This window comes from Centrocercus urophasianus, unplaced genomic scaffold (genome assembly GCF_019232065.1).
Source record: "Centrocercus urophasianus isolate 14NV4802_14NV808 unplaced genomic scaffold, USGS_Curo_1.0 seq_12, whole genome shotgun sequence".
Lineage (NCBI taxonomy): Eukaryota > Metazoa > Chordata > Aves > Galliformes > Phasianidae > Centrocercus > Centrocercus urophasianus.
In genome coordinates this window covers 50630806-50653602 of record NW_024884364.1, presented here as the reverse complement: position 1 = coordinate 50653602, position 22797 = coordinate 50630806, and the positions used below count along the sequence as shown (strand labels likewise).

Below are 22797 nucleotides of genomic sequence, written 5' to 3'. Positions count from 1 at the left end.
ACTTTTGCCCCAATATTAAACTCCATTACTAAATTATTTAAAATTATCCTGGTACAATAGCTCCCAAATCTGTTTTCACTGGACATGTCATATTAGAATACAGTTCAAATATAGGGAAAATGGCAGCCAGCAAATGGATCACAGAAGACAGTAAGATAGAATCTAGAAAAACCTATGAGAAAACAAATACAAAAAAAGAGTGCGGTCTTTTAGTTTGTAAGAATATAGGAAGTAACTCAGGCCTTTCACCACCCAGAGGAAATTCCACCTTGTAATTGTTTCTAATCCTTCACAGAGAAAACTTGTATGGTCCTCATTTTCTAAATGGGCAATGAAGACACAAAGGGAGCAGATTGTCTATCTAAATTTTGACATGGGCTCTGTAAAAAATACTCTCAGATCTGCTCTTGCAGAAATCTTTCTTGCACCGACCAGAAAAACTATCTTTAAAAATTTTCATGTATTAAGATTATTCATAGCAGTGTGAAATAATCTTTCTGCATATCCTAAATCATACACTTTTAGAGACAGAAATCAATTTCTGAAGTCCTGACAATTCATATTTGATTCTTTGCCTAGAAAACAATTCAATTTCAATCAAGATTTGTTCCTACAATGATCAATTAAGCAGGAATTTGTCTACAGAGAACTAAAAAAATATATGAAATCAGAAACCTAAGGAATAGAAAATTATTATTTTTTTTCTTGCTTTTTATTTTTCTGGGCAAAAATACATAAATATGGTAAAATAATATTTTGATTATTCTCAAAAAGGACTGGTTTCACAAAAACAGGTGTCTAGGAAAAAAAGGCTTTAAGATAAAAGTTTTATTTGAATTAAAGAAGTTTTAAGAAGTAAAAAAAAAAAAAAGACAATATCAAAATCAGCAGCTGTAAGAGATGACCAAACATACAGTACATTTAGTGGGAAATAATAAATAGATAGACAGATAGATAGATAGATAGATAGATAGATAGATAGATAGATAGATAGAGGAATGAAAATTCAAACAAAGTTGATTTTCCTCCGTGTATTCAAAAGAAAGCTGCAGTGAACCTTTACATAAAATGGAAAAGATACACTATTAGATTTGTTTGGTGCTGCATGTAAGTTCAAAAACAAAACGAAACAAAACAAACAAACAAACAAACAAACAAACTAGCCAAAAAAACAAGATTGCTTGCGATAAAATAACACATTACACATAAGAAGTTTCCAGTAAGTGCTTCAGGGTAAAAAACGTGCTTTAAAGTAAGCCTACTTATAATGCAAAAAAAAAATTTTCTGTCATCTGCATCCTTTAAGGAAGCAGTAGTGGGGCAAAGCCAAAAAAGATCACGAGAGAAAAAAAGTAAAATTAAATGTATATGTATATGTATGGAGAGAGAGAGAGGGAGAGAGAAGCAAATCCAAAGCCTATTTATTTGGATTTTAAAAGAAGTCATCAAATAATCACAACACTAAGCCATCCTGATTATTATTTACATTATTAGTATAATTAGAAAAACAAGCATGGTAAAATAGCATGCATTTAGAAGTTTGATAAAATATTAAGAGGCAAAATGTGGAAGCAGCACTGAACAGAGGCAAAACCTATTTAATTAATAATATTTTTGAAGCTTCATATATGCTGTTATCTTTCACATTTATTGACATCTTAAAATACTAGAGAATACAAGAAAATTGTATTCAGAACTACAAGCCACATTATCAAAGGCGCTGAAAGATGAAAATGACTGCACAAACTCAAGCAATATGGATATTAAATGATGTAGAACTTTCAAAGTCTTTACAGATGCTTAGGCATTTTTGTAGGCCACTGTGTTCATTTAGAGAACGATATTTTCAGTATCTGAGCATAATCTCTGTCTTGAGTTTTGCAATATCCCAAATACATGTCGAGCATATTTATATAATGGAGTGTGTGACAAGCATTTGCTGATGTCAACGAAAGAGTTATTAGCAACGGTTGCTCAGATAAAAAGGAAAAACAAAAGAAAAAAAAACAAATCACATAAGACTAAACTATGCACCCATGCACCTTCATAGACTTTGTGAGATCCTTATGTAGTGTTCTGGTGAGCAAATGCAGCCAGGTAGGCATGACAGAGTGACCCACTGAAGGAATCCAGTACAGAGGGAGTAAGACATGAAAGAGTAGTAGGCTTCCTCTTATATCTCATTCATCCACACCCACTGCACATCTCATTTTCTAGTCCACATATTTGCTAGCTATCTACCTTCCAAATATTGTTTAAGAAGCTTTGCTGATGTTTCCTCAGCTTTTGCTCCTTCTTGAGTGCAACTTTAATAAAACAAGAGATAATGAAAAATATCTGGATAGCACCTTCTGTAGAAATACAAGCAAAGAGACTGAAAAAACTTGGCAGTAACAAGCAGTTGCAAGGAAGAGTGAGACGTGAGACTAGAGGAAAAGAAATATGGCTTGAACATGCCTTAGTGTTTAGTGTGAAAACAGTAAAAACAACCAAAAAACAAGCGGAAATAAAAAAGTGAATACAATGAAGAAAAAAATTACATATTCAATCCATATACCGTGTTTTTATTGTGGAAATAGGACTGAAGGTATTATGGACAATCACCTCACAATGAAACTAAATAATAAAACAAACAGGGGAATTTAAAATATTTTTTTTTCTTTTTTTCTTTTCCATTTTTTTTCTTCATTTCATATTACTAATTTATTTGTATTCAATTGTTTCTTCAATCTGTTTTTATTAAAATATTACTACTAGACTGCCCTACTAAGCTGCTTTCTTCTGTACAATGCTTGTGACATTTCCTTTGACTTAAATACACTCTGAGGTAATTGTTAGTGCCAAAGCATAATAAATATTCTGTATGAATGGTTTTAGGTGCCATCATAATAAACAACTGATACACTCCAACTCCCAAGGGACACACACTAGTCATCAGTTAGACTCTTGTATCTCTTCTCTAAAGGCAGCACAAGATCCATTATTAAAGTAGAAAGAGTACTGATGAGAAAAGCATCTCAAATCAGCAGGAACATAAAGGTACCAGTGAGATACATTAACAGTGGAAGTACATTATGGCTGGAAGCACGGTATTTTGGAATTTGGCACTTTAGATGGCTTAATACAGATTAAATCAAGCATGGTAAGAGTGAAAACGTTAAACACTCTATATTGCCAGTGAGGACAAAACTTCAGTTTGTGTAACATTTTCCCCTCAGTGAAATTTAAATATGCAAAACACTTCTGGTATTTTACATTTAATACCGAAAATGGAGAGTCAGTGGCATTCACTAACAAAAAAAACAAAACAAAAAACGCCTGACTAAGTAGAGATTATAAATAAGAAAGATAAAATGATTCCTTTTTAAGTAAGAATATTTCTACTAACTAACCATAACCTAGGAGACCAAACGTTTCTGCCATTCAAAGCTTTGTAAGAATTTCAACTCAGTAGAATAATTTTGCTATTTGGTAACAAACGCATGCATCCTCATCATGTTTTTCATATAAAATTTATTATTTAATAAAAATGAAGTATGTTGTTGTAAATTTGTCTGAGTGCATATTTTGTTTGGGTAGGTTTTATTCCGTAAATGAATTCCAGACCACAAAAATAGAACCAACAGTCCAAGCGTTGCTAATTTATAGATCTGCAAATGTGGACAGAATCCCTTTCTATCTGCTAAAGGGCATAAAGGAGAACCTGCAAGTTTTTCTACTGTGTTCACCAGCATCATTTGTGAGGCTCTCAAAAAATGTGTGCTGGTAACCCGTGCTCCCTCTGCTGGCTGAATGAAGCAAGAATTGCAAGTCAAAGCAGAACCATTGGGGCAGTCTTGTCAATGCAGCATTATTGCTAAAAAATTTATAGCCGTATAAATATAACTAAATATACCATATAAAAGATAATTTGATTCTAATTTATTTGTAAGAGAATGAAATATATATATTTGGATTGTGATTTAATTTGTCCTATTGCACATTTACTAAATCAAACAACGTATCTGTGATTTCCAGCTATAATGGCTTGTAAACATTACAAGTGATTAATCGTATAGTTACTTGAGTTAGCACAAAGTAATTTCTCTCCATTAGATTAAATTTGTCACACCCCATCAATTAAAAATCTATTTAACGCCAATCCAGCAAGAATAAGCATTTTGGAACGAGGCGTCAGAAATTCTATTTGTGAGTAAAATTCCCTACGTACAGTGATAGAAAGTTGGCTTAGCATTGAAAATAAAATTGTTCTTTACAAGTTTGCCTACAGCATGAACTTTAGAAGATAATTTTTCCTGTATCATAACATTTCTATAATGGATTTTTAACACAACAGCACCAACAGATAACAGATTAGCACTAGTTAGTTTTCATGGTTTTGTATAATTCCTTATTGTTTATCATTTTGTGTACCAGAAGCGACCTCCACATTAAAAAAGGCATAATTCCTAAGAAAATAATTATAGCCGTATTCTCACAGATAATAATATCACAAATGAAATGAGCTATTTTTCTTTTATTTTTTTTTATAAAAGCAAACATCACAAACATCACAAATGTGAACATATTTAATTGTAATTGTCTGTCATTCTGAGAATATTAAGTTTATCTGTAATCATAAGTGCAAAATGCACTTACGATGTGAAGACTTGATTGCTGGAGGTCTTTCACTTTAGAAAGGATGACAACCTGAAGGACTGCACAATGAGCTATCATGTTTAGGAAATGTTTTTCACTTGCAAACAATTCTGCCAAGAGCTCTGAGAAGCAAATGATAGACATTTACATTAAAAAGAAAAAATAAAATAAAACCTGTTGACTTATTTTGTAGATACATAAATAATTATAGAGCAGAAAAAATGTTTGGTTTACACACTACCTATGTCTGTAACATCATTGTTGTTTTGTTTTGTTTTTTTCTTTCTATGTTTCCAGTCTACCTTTGAACATTTGGTGAAAGCATGCTTTTCTTGGAAAATCAGCCCAAACCTCTATTATCTCTGAAGTTTGTAACAGATCTAATCCCTGCAAGACAGAAAAGGGACAATTTTTTTTAGCATTTCCATAGATGCAGAATGATTCATGAGCCTTGCAAATAAGTTGAGCTATGCAGAAAATGTTGGTTTTGCCTGAAGCTGCAATTAATGCTGTAAGGGAAATTGAACAAAATCTAAAGAAAAAGATACAAATAACTTTCAAAAATTGAGCAGATTTATGCAAAACAAACAAACAAACAAACAAAAAAAAACCCTGAAGACTAATAACATCAGAAAGCCTTAATTTTTCTAGTGCATTCTATGGGCAGAATGAAATCAAAGCTAATTGAAATAGTATGATCTACAAGCTACTAAAATCAGAGTATCTTTAATGCAATTAACTAACAAGACATCTGCCGGGACCCACTAGAACAGAGAACCTCAGTTTTAGACAGTGTCAGGTCGATTTGTGTTTTGAAAGAAAGCAAGAAGATGCAAAGTGAGAAGCAGCAGCATATATAGGAGTGTTTTGAAGGAATGTAGAGGAAAATGTGTTTTGTTTGGTTGGTTTTTAAAAGAAACGAGGAAAGAACCACCCTGCAGAGACTAGTGAGGGTAAATGGACAGAATGAGGTAAAATTGCAAGTCTGATCTCTCATGACCCACATGACTGAAGTCTGTTTCTTTTGCGTCACTGTGCCAAATGGCACAGCCTCTGCAACTACAAAGACACTGTACTTTGACTAAAATGATAACATCAACTTGTCTTTGTGAAAAAAACATTAATTTGTATAATTTTAAGAACACTCCCTCCATTCTAGCAGGTTTGCCAGTACAAAGTAGTGATGATACTCTAGGAAACTATGCCAAAAATCCTGTTCAGATTAGATAACGCCATGCTAAATACCGAGATTTCTCTATAGGTTTTGTTGCCATATCAGCTCCTGAAAAGGCCATTTGGGTACAATCCTGTAAAGTGCCTGTGGAATGGGCAACTCTTGGAGGGAAGAACAGCATTCTGAAATCAACATCTAAATCTGAGTTTAGCTCTAAGGATTTAAGAACTTTATTTCATCTAGATTAGAGTCCTGTTCTTCAGTGTCAGAAGGTATTTGCGACTGTTAAAAGCAAGAATGTAAAATAAAGGCCTGGATTACCCACAGATTTATCCTAGTAGGCAGAGGGTAGTGAGACATATGCCTTCTTCTTTCTCACAGATGCTGCAATATTTCTGGATTAGGAGCAGGGGACATATTGGACCCTAACATTGAAACAATTGGCTTGAGGTGCTTTGACACAACAGGGACTTTATCTTTTACAATGGTGAGCTATTTTCTCTCTGCTGTTAAAGTTTGTATTTCTATTTAGCTGGGATTATACATAGTAATTCCGGCAATATGATTTCATATTGTAATTTTTATCTGTCATTAATCCCTCTCACTTCCGATAGCTATATAAGTATTTTACAAAAGAATATGTCTTTTTCCTTACAATGTTTAGCGTATCTCAAACAATTTCTGAGTAACAGGGCAATTTTGATACTCAATATGTATCTTTCAAAAGAAGGCAAAGAACTGACTGAAGGGCTGAATTTAAAAATAAATCAATATTGACAGAGTGTGGCAATCTTGAAACCGAGAATAAATTGTTGTTATATTGTGTTTTGGTAGAAAAACATTATTTGTAATGTGGAAGCGTTCAAACATTATCATTTGTTCAAGAAAACACCTCCTACATATGCTTTTTTAAATACTTAATCTCCTATGCTTTAAACTGAACCCAGAACAGACAACAAAGGTAAAACTGTACCTATCTATAGTTCTTATAGAACTAATAGAAAGTTCTAAAATTACAGGCATGTAAACTGTAGACACCAGATTCTGGATTTCTTCAAAAGATTTACATAAAATCTAAATTTAATTTCTTAAGTAGCTACTCATTTATGAAATACGTGGAAAAAAACACAAAAAGACTAAATTTTTTATATTATGTGATAAACACCAAATAAATATCTACTGAAACTGGGAACTACATATATCCTAGGATGGTAAAGATTGCAGAAATTCAAGTGTATTTGGAAAATAAATGTTGCTCAATTTGCTATTATCACCTACTAATAAATCAACAAAGATAATATGTATTAAACGTTATGTTACTATTTTTACTCATGGATTCTTATTCCTCATGATAATAAAGAAGCTACTGAGTTGTTGGCTTTTTTGTTTTGTACCATCAAATAGTTGTCAAAATTAGATTCATCTTGTTTCTTTTTACTATCTTTATCTCTTTCCCTCCTCCCATTAAGGAAGTCAATTTTATGAACAGATATTTATCAATTTAATTTTATCAGTATGATTTTCGTAAAATACTTTTTCCAAACTAAACAGATGATGCAATTAAACTGAAATGATGTCGAGAAGGCTGCAAATACTCAGCTATATATGAAGCAGACAAAGTGGCACAGCATGCAAACTAGAAAATCCACCAAACACATCTCTTCTTTAACTGTTTTGTTCAAATTTCTTTATTACTGAGTGGACTAGAAACAGAAAATAAAGTTGTAAGTGCCCTTCCTTCACACTACTGCTCAGAGGATAAATACTGTTGACCCACACTAAACATACCATTAATCTCAGACAATTTTCTCAATGTCCTAGTCTAATAGAAAAATTACACCTTATTCATTCAGCCTTAATATGTATCATTGCCTACCTCCTTTTGTTGTAACTTCAGCTGTTTATAGGGATGTAAATGAAATAGAAGATCACAGAGTATTTTTAATGAGCAGACCTCAGAAGATATTAAATACTTAATTAATTAATTCCTAATAGATATATGGTGATTTACTAGTTAATCACTGTGTAAAATGCACCCTCTTCCTATACATCAAAGTAAATACATTTACTATTGATCATGTATAGAAAACAAAAAATACATATTTTAAATTTTCTGTTTTCATCTGAAGAGAGTAGGTTTTAAAGAACAACAGCAACAAAAAAAAAGTATGGTTTTTTTTTTTTATCTTGACATTAATACAAGTCTTAATTTTTGCATGAAAGAAATCCAAATTAAAGGTATTTTCTATTTACTTTTTCCTATATTTTTTTTCCAGTTATGATAGGAGTTAGCAATCTCCTTCAGCATCCACAGATTCAAATGATAAAGGCCAGGGATTAAGCACAGCCGATTAACAGTCTGTGTCCTCTTCAATCTAGCATTTCCACTGTAGATAAACCCATATTCAGACTGAAGTTATAATAAACAGACTGTCCTCAATATCATTTCCCTAGATGACCTCCTCTAAACTGACATTCAAGTATTCTTGTGGAAAATTACTGTTGATCATAACTGAAAAAGTAGAGAATATAACATACATCCCCACAGAAGTGATATTATTTATTCAGATGACCTAGCTAAATGTTTGGACAATAATTTGGATAGAATAATAATTTTACTGTAAGTTATTTTGTTTCAGTTCTGAGCAATTTCTTATGATTATAGATTTGACAAAGGACTTAATTTTTTAATGTCTATTGCTTATAATTATCTTTAAAATAACTGCATTTTAATTTATACTTATTATTAGGAAATAAATGTATCTTGGTAGATTACAACAGTACAAATTCTTTCCCTTTCCACACAGGAAAATAAACATTGAAATTCTCAGAATATACTGGAATATAAGTGTCATGCTACAGAAAATGTCAGCATAACCAATTTGCCCAGTGAACAACTGTGACAAAATGAAGTACTATATGGTCAGTGCTGACAGAGTAGCCTGTTATATACATGTTTTGATTTCTGCTGCAAATTATGTTTTTGCCTAAAATTAAATATATATGTATATAATCTAAAAACAAAGACTCTCAAAGACTTTTGTTTTGTTTTCAGTCACATTTTTATACGGAAATTCTGACATAATATTCAGATACTGACATTTGACATCCAGAATCTCGTGGGTAAAACAAACAAACAAACAAACAAACAAATAAATAAATAAAAAGCAATTACTGATAAAGACATAGAATGCTTAGTGGACATTTAAATTTCTTTACCTAGATGCTCCAGGTATTTTAAGAATCTATGGAATTTTGTATCAGTGTGTTTCTTTAATCTGGATCATTAATATTTGAAACAATTTAATTAAAAAAAAATAATAATCTTATCTACACAGTTAAAGGGTCTGGATTCAACTCCTGTTTCCTCTAGTTTATATTGGCGGAATTCCAGTGAAGCAATTCTGAAATCAGATGAATGAATGAGTGCATTTGTTCATCAATTCTTCATTCAGAGCACGTGATTAAAATTTGGTTCCCTTTGACAGCTCAAACAATAAGAAACAGGCTATGCTATACAGTGGCAAACAAAAAACAAAAACAAGCAAATGCTTTGATTAGTAATTTACTAGAACTGCTTTGAAGTAAACACTGCATGTGACCACAATTCATCCATTAGAGCTGAGCATCAATTCTTTTTACTGAAGCTTTTTTTTTTTTTTTTTAAGACAATGAAAAAATTCAGATTAAGTTTAATAGCCAGAACAATACTTTCATATGGATGTATGGATGATTACATGCACCTTTTCTTGTAGATGCAAGACTGCTTCAAAACTCTGTAATCTGTAGTTGAGAAAGAGCTCAAAAAATGAATTTAACTCACTTACTTTGAGATCTCACTTCAAAAACTAACTCTGTGGTCTATGCCTGTAAGAACTTATCTCAACCAACTAAAACTCACAGAATAATGTGTTTAATCAGACTGTATGGACTACAGCTTAAGGCTACTTATGTTTAGGGTGAGTTGGAGACACACTAACTTGTATGTTATGATTTGTAGTTCAGTTCTTCTTAATCATCTTTGTGAGCAGAAGGTTGCATATTTTCCACACCGAAAGAGTTTCAGTGAATTATATTAAACTAGGGATAAGATTTACAACTTGCAATTAAAACATCATGTATTCCATATATTCATTTTTAAGTATCTTGTTCTCAGTAGTAGCCTGTTAAATATGCTTGTCATATTGCACAGGAACAATCTTGCCTTCAGCTCATCACTGACACCAAACCTAATCTGTCATTACTCAGTTATATTTTCTTTTTGCTTTTTTTTTTTCTTTCTTTTTTTTTTTTTTTTGAGAAGTTATATAAAGGAAAATTGATTACCTTTACATGCTATTTTTTTAAACAGAAAAAAAAAAAATCTAAAATGGGGAGGAGGGGCTAAGTGGACATAAAGTTGTAAAAGCATACAATTACATTTATCAGTCCTTTTTATTTACAAGCTAATAGGAAACCTCATTTACTATTACACACAACACAAGGAATTTTATAGGCTGTTTGTCATTCAACACACAGTATTTTATTATTCTTCCCCTAGAAATTTGCATAGGTTTTTCAATTTCTAATTTTCTGTCTTCCTTAATTATTGGGAGAAATTTCTTACCACTGTATTGGACAAACATGTGATTTTATTTACACTGGATTTTAAAATGATACTGTGTCAGCTGAGCTGATATTCCTTCAGTAAGAACAAATAAAATATTAATCTGAAATATTTTCTTAGAACAAATCATCACAGTAACCCACTAAAAGCTGCAGGACAAAATCCAAAATATAAAGAGACTTCGTTGTGACCCGTCTTTGGAAATGCCCAAAGAGTGAAATGAAACTCTAATGGTGAAAGAACTTGAAAGAGTGTCTCTTTCAAGTATTTATGTACACTCGTGTACACACCCATACCCGCATGCACACAGAACTCCATACCACACATTTCCTCTCTGAGAACTTTCATTTAAGCAGCTTCACAGTATTGTAACAGAGCTCACAGTATTCCCAAACTTTTCCCATTTATTTTTAGATTCCAAGTTTTTTTTCATCAGCTTCTGAGAACAAGAAAAGAAGGTGGTACACTTATTGCTGGCAAACAGCTTGAAAATTCTGAGCAAAGAAGCCAATCAAGGCAGAAGGATGAAAATAAAGTACAGAATTTGCATATTTAGAGTATGGTTACTGACAAATAACAATGCATTCGTTATGCAAATCAAACCCTCAGCTAAAGTGAGTGGATTTGCATATCTGTGAGAAATCTGCCATGTTACACATCAGTAACTTCATTTTAAGTGGCTGAAAGAACTAGCTCTTAGCAGAATATTAAATATAACTGCCAATAGATTTTGTTTTTATTTTAGTTGTGATATAGAATAAACGTTAATCATTAGAGGCCTGATGAAAGATGATTCTGGTTTTTTTGTTTTTGCTTTTTTTTTTGTAAGAAGCAGTACCATTTGGATGCTAAAACACTGCAATTTTTAAGACTGAGATCATGAAAACATTCAAACACTGTGCGTTGCTATTTGTGTTCATCTTTTAGTGGATGAAGGTGATTTAAAGTAACCCTCTTGAGTGAGGAATGCAGAAAACATGTAAGTTTAAGGCTGTTCAGTTCTGTGTAATAAAACTGTGCTTACTTAGTTCTACATTTAATGAGTGAAGAAAAATACGTTGGATTGAAAAGTTTCACAGGTGAAAATCCTAGGCTGAAATAATACAAAATTTTCTATCATCTACTAAAATAATGAAGGCATATACTGTAGGCATATTGATACTAAAATAAAACTAAGGGGAAAAAAAAGGGAATGTTCTGCTTTAAAATGAGTATACTACAGCATTTTTATCATTCATGCAATGAAAAACAAAATGTTACTTCTGACTAATGTTTATTTTCCCTTTCTTCTCTTGTGAATGACGATTAGCTCTAGTTAGGATGTAAGCTTACACACCCTGCCCACTAACTGTAGATGAAATTGTGATGTTACACAGATTGATCAAAGTGAATTCATGCAAACTTGTTCAATCTACAAATTATTCCTTTTGATGAGTATTCAAAAACATGATCCATTTCCACAGATAAAAAGGAAGAAACTGCGCAAGATGCTTTAAAGATCTTGCTACTTATCCCATGCAGAACTGGTAAGTGAGCTACAGCACCATCCTTAGAGTACTTACCATCTTCTGTGGGCACATAGATATTCAAGTACAGGCAGTCTTCATTTTGATCTTGAACATATGTCACCACAGTATCCAGATTGGCTGTAAACCAGACTGGCAGCATGTCGTTGAGCAATGACCTCTCATCCAGGTACTGTGGGCAGACAGCAGCAAATTGTGTGGCGTTACGGACACCTGTCCAAGACGATGGTGGCTCTGGGGGCTGAAATCGCCTTTCCCCAGTTGGAGGAGAGGCATAAGGAACACCCAGATACTGTTCCACTGGACCAAGGATTTCATTGGGCAAAGGTGTTCTTAAACCACGTATTTTGCCATAATTTGTGGTAACCACTGGGTATTGTGCTTGGCCATCAATAAGAGTAAATCTTATAGCCAGTGCAGTTATCCATAGGAGGAAGTTGGAATTCAGCATGACACACACTGGAGTGAAGATCAAAGGCAGCCATAGGAGTCCCATTGGTTTCGACATTATTTAAATCAACATCAGCAGGACTCTTATTTTTCCCACGAGCAGTAGAAAAATGAGTCAAATAAAATGAAAATTATTAATAAAATAAAAAACTATTCAAAAATAGCATAACCTTTCTCAGGCAGCGAAAAACCAAATCTGATGTGTGACTTAGTTGATTGGCTATAGACAAATTCCAGAGTCAGAAGAAATCAGGGAGTGTTTGTCCCCAAGGCCCATCCCAGTCTTGAGTGTCGTCTTAATCCTGACAATGCACAGCACGTTCCAGCCAATAGAGTGAGAAAAGAACCACAGTTACTCCACTTCCCCAGCAAAATGACTCCCTCCAGTGAAGTCCAGTCCACTCAGCCTGTAGTCAAGAGAAAGCAAACAATTAAAATCAATGGATACGTTAATACTGATGTACATCTATACAAAAGGAACAAATAAATTCATACTATACTATCCCACCAAAACCAATACATCTTTCATGAACTCTAGCCACTATGCTTGGCTATGTGTTTCTGAAAATACGTAAGGTAAAAAAACTGAAAATAGGTGCAGGGCTAGAAAACAAACCAAACACTTTGGTTATGTATGTTTTCACACCAAATTCTACATTTAAGTGCCAGTTCCAGAGTATTTTCTGCCCTAAATAAAAGCATCTCCTTTTTAATCAGATTGGCAGTAAAATGGCAGACGCTCATTAGATGTTTTGGTGCACTGAATAATCTCTTTGTTATGACATGACTTCCATGTGGTATCTTTCGCAAGTATGCATAATGTGTAACCCAACTTACCTCCATGTAATTCAGACATTCTAATGAATGTAACAGAATTACCTTAATTCAAAGAAAATGTGACAATACCATTAATTAAAATTACATACTAAATATTGGTTTTCACATCTGCTTTATTTATTTTATATCTGACAAAACTGAACGCTAACAACTGAAAAAAGTGTGATACAATCTCTCAGAAATCAGATCTTGACCTACACACTTATAGCTATGTAAGTTTACTATGCTCCCTTATCTTTAGACAGAAGGAAACGTATAAATTAATTGTGATATTTTTTAATGAAATATGTCACATACCTTTGTGCTAACCATTGCAAGGGGTGTAAGTAACAAGTAAACTACATTTACATTCTTCTCTCTATGCAAATAAATTGAGTTCCTTTTAATCAATTTTTCTACTCAAAAACAGACAATTTCACACTTTGAAAAATCCTTATTACAAGAATCTAGTACTTTACATTTAATGGGATGAATACAAAATAAAAGGTAAATCATTTATATATTTGGAAAATTGGGTTCTGTACCAAGACTCTGTGTCATGAAGATATAAAATCACCTTTCAAAAGCAGAAAAATCTAACGTCAGTAGTTAAAACAGTGATTTCAAATTATAAACAAACAAACAAGAGATATCTAAGAATTATCTATGTTGACACTTTAGGACAAAGATAGGCATCTGAAAAAAAAAAAAAAAAATTGTTCTTTTAAAACCCGCCATTATTCTTTAATGACTGTTTCAGATTTTATATCATAAAATACTTATGAAATACCTGAACACCAGAGAAATATTAGGTACATATTTTTTTCTGTTGAATAAACATTTTCATTGATAGTTTCACTGATAGACAATAGGCCCTAAAGAGGCCTCCCAAGGACTTGCAACGACAATGCAGTTTCTGAAGACAAATCAATCTCAGTCATGTGTTATGTCCCCAAGGGTACCATTTGCACAAACAGGCTCTGCCACACCCCACTTGGGGCCTTCCCTATCTTAGCCTGAGCAAGGGCTGCGAAGCCCAAGCCATGCTGCATGCCCAGCCTGAATCCTGCCTGGGCTGGGTCCCCAGATCAATCTCTGACCTGATATCTCACTCACCTGATGTCTATCTAACTGCTGAGCAGTAACAGGGTCCTCCCACCCCAACCCTGATAGTGAGCTGTGGGAAGTTGCCTTTTTGATGAGAGCACTGCCCTGCCATTGCCATGGGTGTCCACAACAGCTGGTTCATCTTTCCTGGAGAGCTCCCTGGCACTCAGGGTGGCCAACTGGCTACTGGTCACCTGAAAGTCCTCCTCAAACACTGCCTTCCTGTCCTATTTCTGCTACTGCTTTTAACAACAGAAAACAGCATGGTAACTTTCTTTTCAAATGAAATATTGTATTTTCCATGTTAATTACTCTATGGAAGAGAAGTAAATATCATTTCTGGGTCTACCTCTGGACTGGAAAAAAGTCTAACTGGATAATAGAAAATTAGGCAACTTGGACATATGTTTGAAATAAATTGAAAAAACAATTTTTAGACAAATTAAGGGAAGTGAATTGCATTTCTTCCATGACGTTTTTTTTACATCTTCAGGAATTTAGAAAAATGCATGCAGACTTGCTTGTAAAAGCAGCTCCTAGTTGGAAGCATCACCCACTCAAACAATCCAAACTAAAATGTTCAGTTCAACATGGCAACTTTTAGCAACTTGACACACACAGAGAAGTCAAAGATCTGAACCTGTATCCATTCATACACAACAGTTTTATTTGAAAAGCAATGCGTTTTGATGCTAATAGAATACTATGGCCTTTGAAGAAAATGCACTTGTACAATCTCTAAAAACATTGCTTGAGTTTGATCATAAATCTGTTCCATAAGCAATGCTGAGAGATGCTTAAATAATCTATGATTCTGGCCTTCAGGTTTAAACTGATGGTTACCAGGATGAGCAATTAGTACCTTTCCACAATGAGAAGATTAATATTATAGCAGCTCTAAACTAAATCTGTAACCATTGGGGAACTATGACATTCAGCTTAAAAGTTCTCTTTGCTCCAAGGTCAAACATCAGATTATAAAGTGATTGCAAGTTATTGTGATCTGTTTGTGCAGGTTGTGAACAGTAAGAAAAAAAACCAAACAGATAACAAAATCAAATAAATGCCACCAACAGCAAACACAAATATAAATGATAGATATGAACACAGGAGATGGAGAACTGCACAGATTTCCTGGAATTTCTCAGGTTTTATCTAAATTAACCATACGTTAAACATGTACCTCAATTTTCTTTCTCTGATCATTTCTATGTCCCTCACTTTTAAACAATTTCTGAACGCTCTATCGCGTTTTGCCAGTGAGAGTAGATTTCAGCAATATATTTATTATATCAATTGCCTAGAACCTGGAAAATATTATAAATATTCATCTAAGTGAATTCAACTAAACAACATCGGAACAACATAACTACATTAATGGATCAACCAAGTTATATTTTGCTGTTATTTCTGTGGTATTAAACTGCAGTTCAACCACAGCAGTTCAGTGGGTAGTCGGGGTGGAGAAGCTTTTAAAGATTTCTCTTTTACGTTACATGCTAATGCATTCCCCATTAACTCATTCTCTTGAAGATTTAAACATTAAAAGTTAAATGAAAGTAAGATATCAGTGCTACAAGTTAAAGAACTATGATGCAGCATTTTTTAGAGTGAAAAAAAACAAAACAGCTGTATAAAATCATAATGGATCTTGAAGTTGGTCTTAGATTTATGGTTAGCAATAAGGACAAAAGTAGATAATTCACATGCTTTTAAAAATAGAACTAAAACCTGAAAAACAATACAATGTATGTGTAAAAACATTAAAACAGTTTTATTTTTTTCAAAGTACATGCTACATTCAGTTTTCTCTTTTTTTCTCCAGAAAGCCTCTCAGATATCATCACTATTTTTAAAAGAAAAGGAAAACACTTCTAAAGCATTCTGAAAAAAAAAAAAAAAATAGGACTTGGGATGTAGCTACCCAAAGCTGTTGTTGAATAATCACAGATATGGCCTTCCCTTATTTTTTCCTTGTATTTAAAATTATAAAAAATCATTAGCCCCAGGAAGACAAAACTAACAGGAAATGTTCAGTTAACATAGTTGCACTTATGCCACTGATTAAAAACTGAACTTATAGCAGCTATTGCACATAGGAAAATGAAAAAAAAAAAACAAACATATATATCCATGATTAGTCATTTCTCATAATTCTATCTGCTTCTTGAGATAAATTGATGGAGATCACAAATAAATGAGGTATCAATATTGGGAGTAGGAAAAAAAGCATAAACTGTTTCAACTCTTTAAATTACTAATTATCTTCACATTACAGGTGTGCTCTACTCAAATCAAGATTTGACCACTGCTTATATGAATTTAAGTTTCTTATGACTGAACTGATGCTGCCAGATTCAAATATCGTACACCAGAATTCAAACGAAGACATAAAACATATATGGTCATGAAAAAATATATATCAGCAATGAACTTTGATTGCAAAGTATTGTGACAGAGTACTTAGCCTTTATTTGGTAAGAAAGAGTTCAATGACTAAAATATGACCACAGAAATTGATTACAGTATTTATTTTTTTTGACTGTCTTTGTCTAGTCATGGCTGCAGAATGAAAGAAAACACAACTCCTCATGCATGTGTCAAAAGGAAACATACAAAAATATCATCACTGCAATTTAGCATGGTTGCTGACTTAATTACCGGCTCTTACTTCTGATATGACCTTGTAAAAGAAATATCACACCTTCTAGATCAATTCTTATTTCTTTTCTGAACTTCCATTTTTTGATATTAAAATTTATTACTCCAAAAGAAAAGCTTATGATCTGAAAAAGAATGATCAGCTCTGAATTTCTGTAAGGCAAAATCTCATGCAGAGTAAAATTTGTTACATCTGGAGTAAAAGAGATGCATACCAAAAAAAAAAAAATCATTACATTATGCGTTTTTTAGATTTGCAGAATAGACTTTTATAATTCAAATAACCCTTTACAAATATCAAAGTTCATCACCTATTACCACTGCAAGACACACAAAAGCATGTTCCTAAAATGCAATAGGTATAAACTCTCTTTTTAAAGAACGCGCAAATGATGAAAAAAGGAAAATTCTTAAGGTAATATCTCATTTTTGTCTACAAATCAGTCAGGAAAACTCACAGATCTCATCCCTCTCTCGTCTTCTCCATTTAGCCTGTATGTGTCCTTCTCAAGGATGTATGAAACTAAAATCCTTGCTGGAACTCAATGAGAAGGTGACTGAGGGACTGATTGTTATGCAATTTGATCTCTAGAGACTGTTTAATGATTAGAATTTGATATCTGTCTGTTGACATTTCAGTCCAAGCAGAAGAAACATTACAAGCATTACAGTAGCCAAAAACATGGTGAGAAAAGCAATTCAAATCACCTGGGCATATAACTTTTCCTCACCCAAACATGGCAGAAAAACACTGCTCTATTGTACACATTCATAGAACTGAATTATGGATGAGACATTATATTTTCATTGCATTACCGAGTTCAGTTACTAGGTGGTGATACTGTTTTCATTTATATGATAATGGCACAATTATGCACTCATTCTGGAAATGAGATAGTTGAGTGAGTACTCTTATTAACCTGAAGAAGTCTAAGCCCACACCTCCAATCTTTCATGTTATAAACATTAGTTTCGAAATAAGTCTGGGATAATTGTGGCAGCTAAGTGTAACATTTTCAGCTCTAAACTGAAAGACATGGCTTGCAACTCTCACCTTTGAACTACAAGAAAACTATGATTTTGCCAACTCATAAAACAGAAACTCTTCCAGATAAGTAATCTCTCTTCCAAGGAAGACTTAATACAGTGAGTAGTAGAATCACTGCATGTAATACAAATTGAGACTAGGGATTATCTTTACAATGATATCACATCATGAAGTCTTCTCTCACTTACTTTCCCCTTTAAGCTTTCTCTCTTTGCTAGAAAGTGGACAATTTCACTAGCAGAAGAGAAAAATATCCTCCAGGTACTGCTCCTGTGCTTTTTTCTCACTTAGTTGCCTTTATCCCAGTAAATGCTGGGTCAAAACTGTTACACTTAAGAAGAGAGACAGCTTGCCTCAGTAGTGAATGTCTCCACCAAGTTTTATGTAGGACAGGGTCACCAGAAAGCTAGATCTTAGGAGTCCAGAGCAAGACAATCATTCCTACTATTCATATGCCATCTGTTGCCTTCCACTCTCTCCAACAAACACTGAGCTCAAGAATCCACCCAGAAGAGTCTGTTATACATTGTGCTTAATGGCCTGTGCTTGCTGAATACACAATGAAATGTGATCTTCTCATTAGTTGACTTAAGAACTTACAGTTGGGATTTCTGTTCTGTAATTTGAACCTCTAAATGCAAAGCAGGATATACCATACAGAAATCTTGTTACAGTTGCAGACCTTAGCCTATTCTCAGGCTACTGCTGTAGGTGTAAGCAATAAACTAAATGGGGCTAGAGCACTGCCCTGCCACAGCATTCACTCTGTATTGTTAGCAATCTTCCAGGCACAGTACTTATTACCTTTCTGACAGTTTCCAGGGCATAAAGAATAGAACAGGCTTTTCAGAACTTTAACATATTTATTACTTTGTAGTGTGTAGAACTGGTACCAGAGTAGAAAAGGAAAGCCAACAATGAATGCAAAAATTGTTATTTCTTCTTGTTCACCCTGCCACTCCCATTATTGGAAAGTTTCCAGCTTCCCCTGGAACAGTGAGAAAATACCTCCTTTATACTAAGCTCATCAGCAAAGTTCATGTGCTTCCCATTCAGGTGGATAAAAGTTGGATACTCTGTCAAAATCAAAAGCATACACTTCAGACAGCAACCCCTCCTACTGTAATTTATTTAACATTAAAAATGGGTTGAAATCAGCCACAGTAGAAACATCCTGAAAGTTATGTTTAAGAAATTCAAATACAGCTGAAATACAGAGTGATGATTTCTTCTCACTTTTTACCAAGACATAACCATAACACAGAATGTTGAGAAAAGCTGTAATTTTCTTATTGGTTTCATATGGGAACCAAGTTCTGATGACTAAAATCAGGAAGAGGATATTCTGCTCTGAATTTCCAATAATTTTCATCTGTTCTCTGACTAGTTCCATATCACTAAAAATGATGTCACATCCACTGATAAGAAGAAATTCAGTATGGAGAATTTAGACTAAAGCTATTTTCTCTCATAATCTTCTATTCTTTTTATCATCCAAAACCAAATCATCCTCCCAAAAGCTGACTGTGTGCTATTTAAACAGAAAAGAAACATAACAAACAAACAAACAAACAAACAACCTACTGCATAGTATCCTCCTTGAAGTAAAGTCAGATTTCAGTGAACAAGGTTATACATTCATTTTCATCACCTACATCTAATGTTGGTCTTTACTAACATAAAACTGATAGGTTTGAGGAAAAACATACATTAAAAATGTATGATTATTATGCTTCTATCTCTCAACTAGACATAAAACAACTCTTTTTTGTTTCCTGTGACCTTTTCATATAGTTAGTAATATCTATGAATGACTTTCTAAAGGACCCATGCAATACTATTATTATCATACTTTTTAACACACTCAACCTGTTTCCACAGGAAAGCAAAACTAAATGATAACTGCAAACAGAGAGATTAATCATATGACTTCTCATAGATTTTTCTGACCATGAAAAACATGCAATATTTATAGTAACTGCACTGTAGTTTCATATTCTGTATAAAGTTCTGATCACAACTGAGAAAAGAGAACAGAAGATGAGAAAATACACCAGTGCATTCTGTAATTAGGAGAATTTCTTTTTCTTGGCAATATGATTTCATGACAAAACATTATGCTACACTATCTTTCAAAGACTGGGCTTATTCTTGGTCTTTCATGCTTCTGAACGCGTCCTCTTAGCAAAATGTCCTCTTCCCTCCAGAACATTCTCAGTCCCATGTCTAATCTTCGAATCAGAAAGTGAACAGCACTAGCTTGTTCTTTGCTCTAAGTCACAATTACATCCTCCAGATCTTTTCTTCTCTCATTTGTTCCTATCTTCTCTCTAATATTCTTTTTAACATACATAATATATATAAAATACGAAGACTCATCAATTTACTCAATGTATAACTGATTTTTAATTGCAAATTGAATCTTTTTTCTTTTTTTAAGTTTAACTATTTCTATAAATTGGATGATACTGCAGAAACTATGAAATAAAAAACAACTTGCAGCTGTCAAGTTAACTAGAAAGATCTATTTTTCCTCCCCTTAGTCAAATGATTTAGGTCAGGACTGAAAAACATATCCTTTGTCACATGGCAGGAGTTACAGCATCCTGTGTGCTACTATTATATCATCTTAAGAAATCCCACTAATAAGATATAATACCAACCAAAAATATCTACCACAAACTAATGCAGTCAATTAATAGAACAGATGGAGGTCAGGGCAGACAATTAAATCCCTTTGACAGAGGGGAAGATTATTCTACCTCGTATTGGAGATATGTCTGTAATTCCTGTCTGATCTGACTAACACTTTTATTCTTCAAAATAATTCCCTCTATAATGCCTTCTTTGGCACAAGAGGGAGAGATGTATCATCTAAAGGGCTTGCAAAATGCTCTATATGATGACTTGTTTTTAAAGTAGTGGGAAAGTGCACAGATGATTTATCAGCAGTATTTTTAGTGGTTCATAGAGAAAGAAAATTAACTACACTTTTTGCTTTTACTTAGCTGCTATTCTTCTTGAAGTTTGCCTCTCAAAGAGCTGAAATAACTATCACCTTAGCAAGTTGCTAACAATTTCCTTTTTTGGAATTTAATGTTGTTTTCCATATATATGGCAGTATCTAGAAGTCTTCATTCATTATTTCTCTGGCACTGACTTACTGACATATTGAAATCCTAAAACTATTACAACGTTTGTAACTACTATGTTTCTTAAACTTAAGCACCAAGATAGTTTTCTTTCTGTCCATCAGGTCTACACTGGTAATACTAAAAATTCAATCTTGTTCCCTTATTCTGACCATACTGATTAAATATTTCATATTACCAAAATAAAAGATTTGCATTGCAACATACTCTTGAGTTATTTCTATCTTTTTGGACTTGTTGATTTTCTGCATATACATTAAAACCAATAAGCTAAAGACTACAAAAAACTACATGTAAAAATTATGCATGAAAGAATTTAAATAAAATTTGTGAATGATTTTTTCTCAAAAAAAAAAAAAAAAGAAAAAAAAGAAAGAAAGAAAGAAAGAAAAAGGCTCAGTGTCAAAGGAACCTTAATTTCTTTTTAAATAGGAGTGACGTGGGAAGCCAGTTAACAAAAAATAAGCTTCCAATTCAGTGGGATTTTTTCTTTTTAAGTGTTACTGCTTGGATTGCACAGTCCCAGCTCCAATTTTCATACTGGAATTTCTTATATGTTCATTTTCCTCATTAAGCTCATCTATTGAAAATTGTTGCTTTGTAAGGTAAAATTTTCTGCAATCTCATCAAAGCTTTGTCTTTCAGCTTTCTGTTCTTTAATGAATTTTACTTTTCAGTTCATTTGAAATTTATGCTAAGAATAGCAGACTTGAATTTCTCATGCCTCTGTGTACTACATTACCACCCTGCTTACACTTTTCAGTTGTAGTGGCTTCTGAGTTTAGGGAAAAGGTGTTTTCATTCTGCTATTGGTAAAACTTTGTATTGTAGTCTCACATCATTGCACTTGGTTGTATTTCACTAGTACTTCACTAACAATTCTAAAATATAAAGTGATTTCTGTAGCTTTTAAAATATTTACTTTTTATTTTATTTGGTTAAGTAATGTATATTTGTATATGTATATTAGGTACTTGTGTGACCTGGTGTAGGGAACCTGTTTTGGCAGGGGGGTTGGACTCAATCTCTGGAGGTCCCTTCCAACCTCTGTGATTCTGTGTGATTCTGTGATATTTCTTGCAATTCCCTTCCCTTAATCAGGTTTAAATGTACAGTACAGTTTCTCAATCTCTAATTACCCAACCCTTATCATTTTAAGTGACTGATTATCACTATGCAAACTTGTAATACAATGATCTTTTTTGCTGTTGACATATCATAGAATCATAGAATGGCCTGGGTTGAAAAAGACCTCAAAGATCATCTAGTTCCAACCCTCCTGTTACGTGCAGGGCCACCACCCACTAGACCAGGTTGTCCAGAGCTACATCCAGCCTGGCCTTGAATGTGTCCAGGGATGGGGTATCCACAGCTTCGCAGGAAACCTGTTCCAAATATATATTTTTAGTAACTCAAGGTAATGAAAAAGAAAGGAACATAAAGTTACTTTAAGAACTTTAAGTTACTTTAAGTTACTTCATGGGAAGAAGAATTGAACTGCTCTTAAATGGAAAAAGAGAATCACAGACTGGTACTGGAAGGAACTTTTGAAGGTCATCTGGTCCAAGATGATCTGCTCATGTGAAGCCATGTAGAGCTGGTTCCCTAGGACCATATCT

The 22797-nt window shown here is 33.4% G+C and overlaps 1 protein-coding gene across 2 annotated transcripts in view; it reads right to left on the bottom strand.

Annotated features, from left to right (window-relative positions):
- Window positions 1-22797, bottom strand: part of NLGN4X (neuroligin 4 X-linked) — a 149856-nt gene that overhangs the window by 93256 nt on the left and 33803 nt on the right. For both annotated transcript variants that reach the window (XM_042810129.1, XM_042810130.1), the window contains exon 3: window positions 11981-12801. In XM_042810129.1, the coding sequence (XP_042666063.1) occupies window positions 11981-12452 (472 nt within the window). In that variant the 5' untranslated portion in view covers window positions 12453-12801. The remainder of the gene's footprint in view (window positions 1-11980; window positions 12802-22797) is intronic.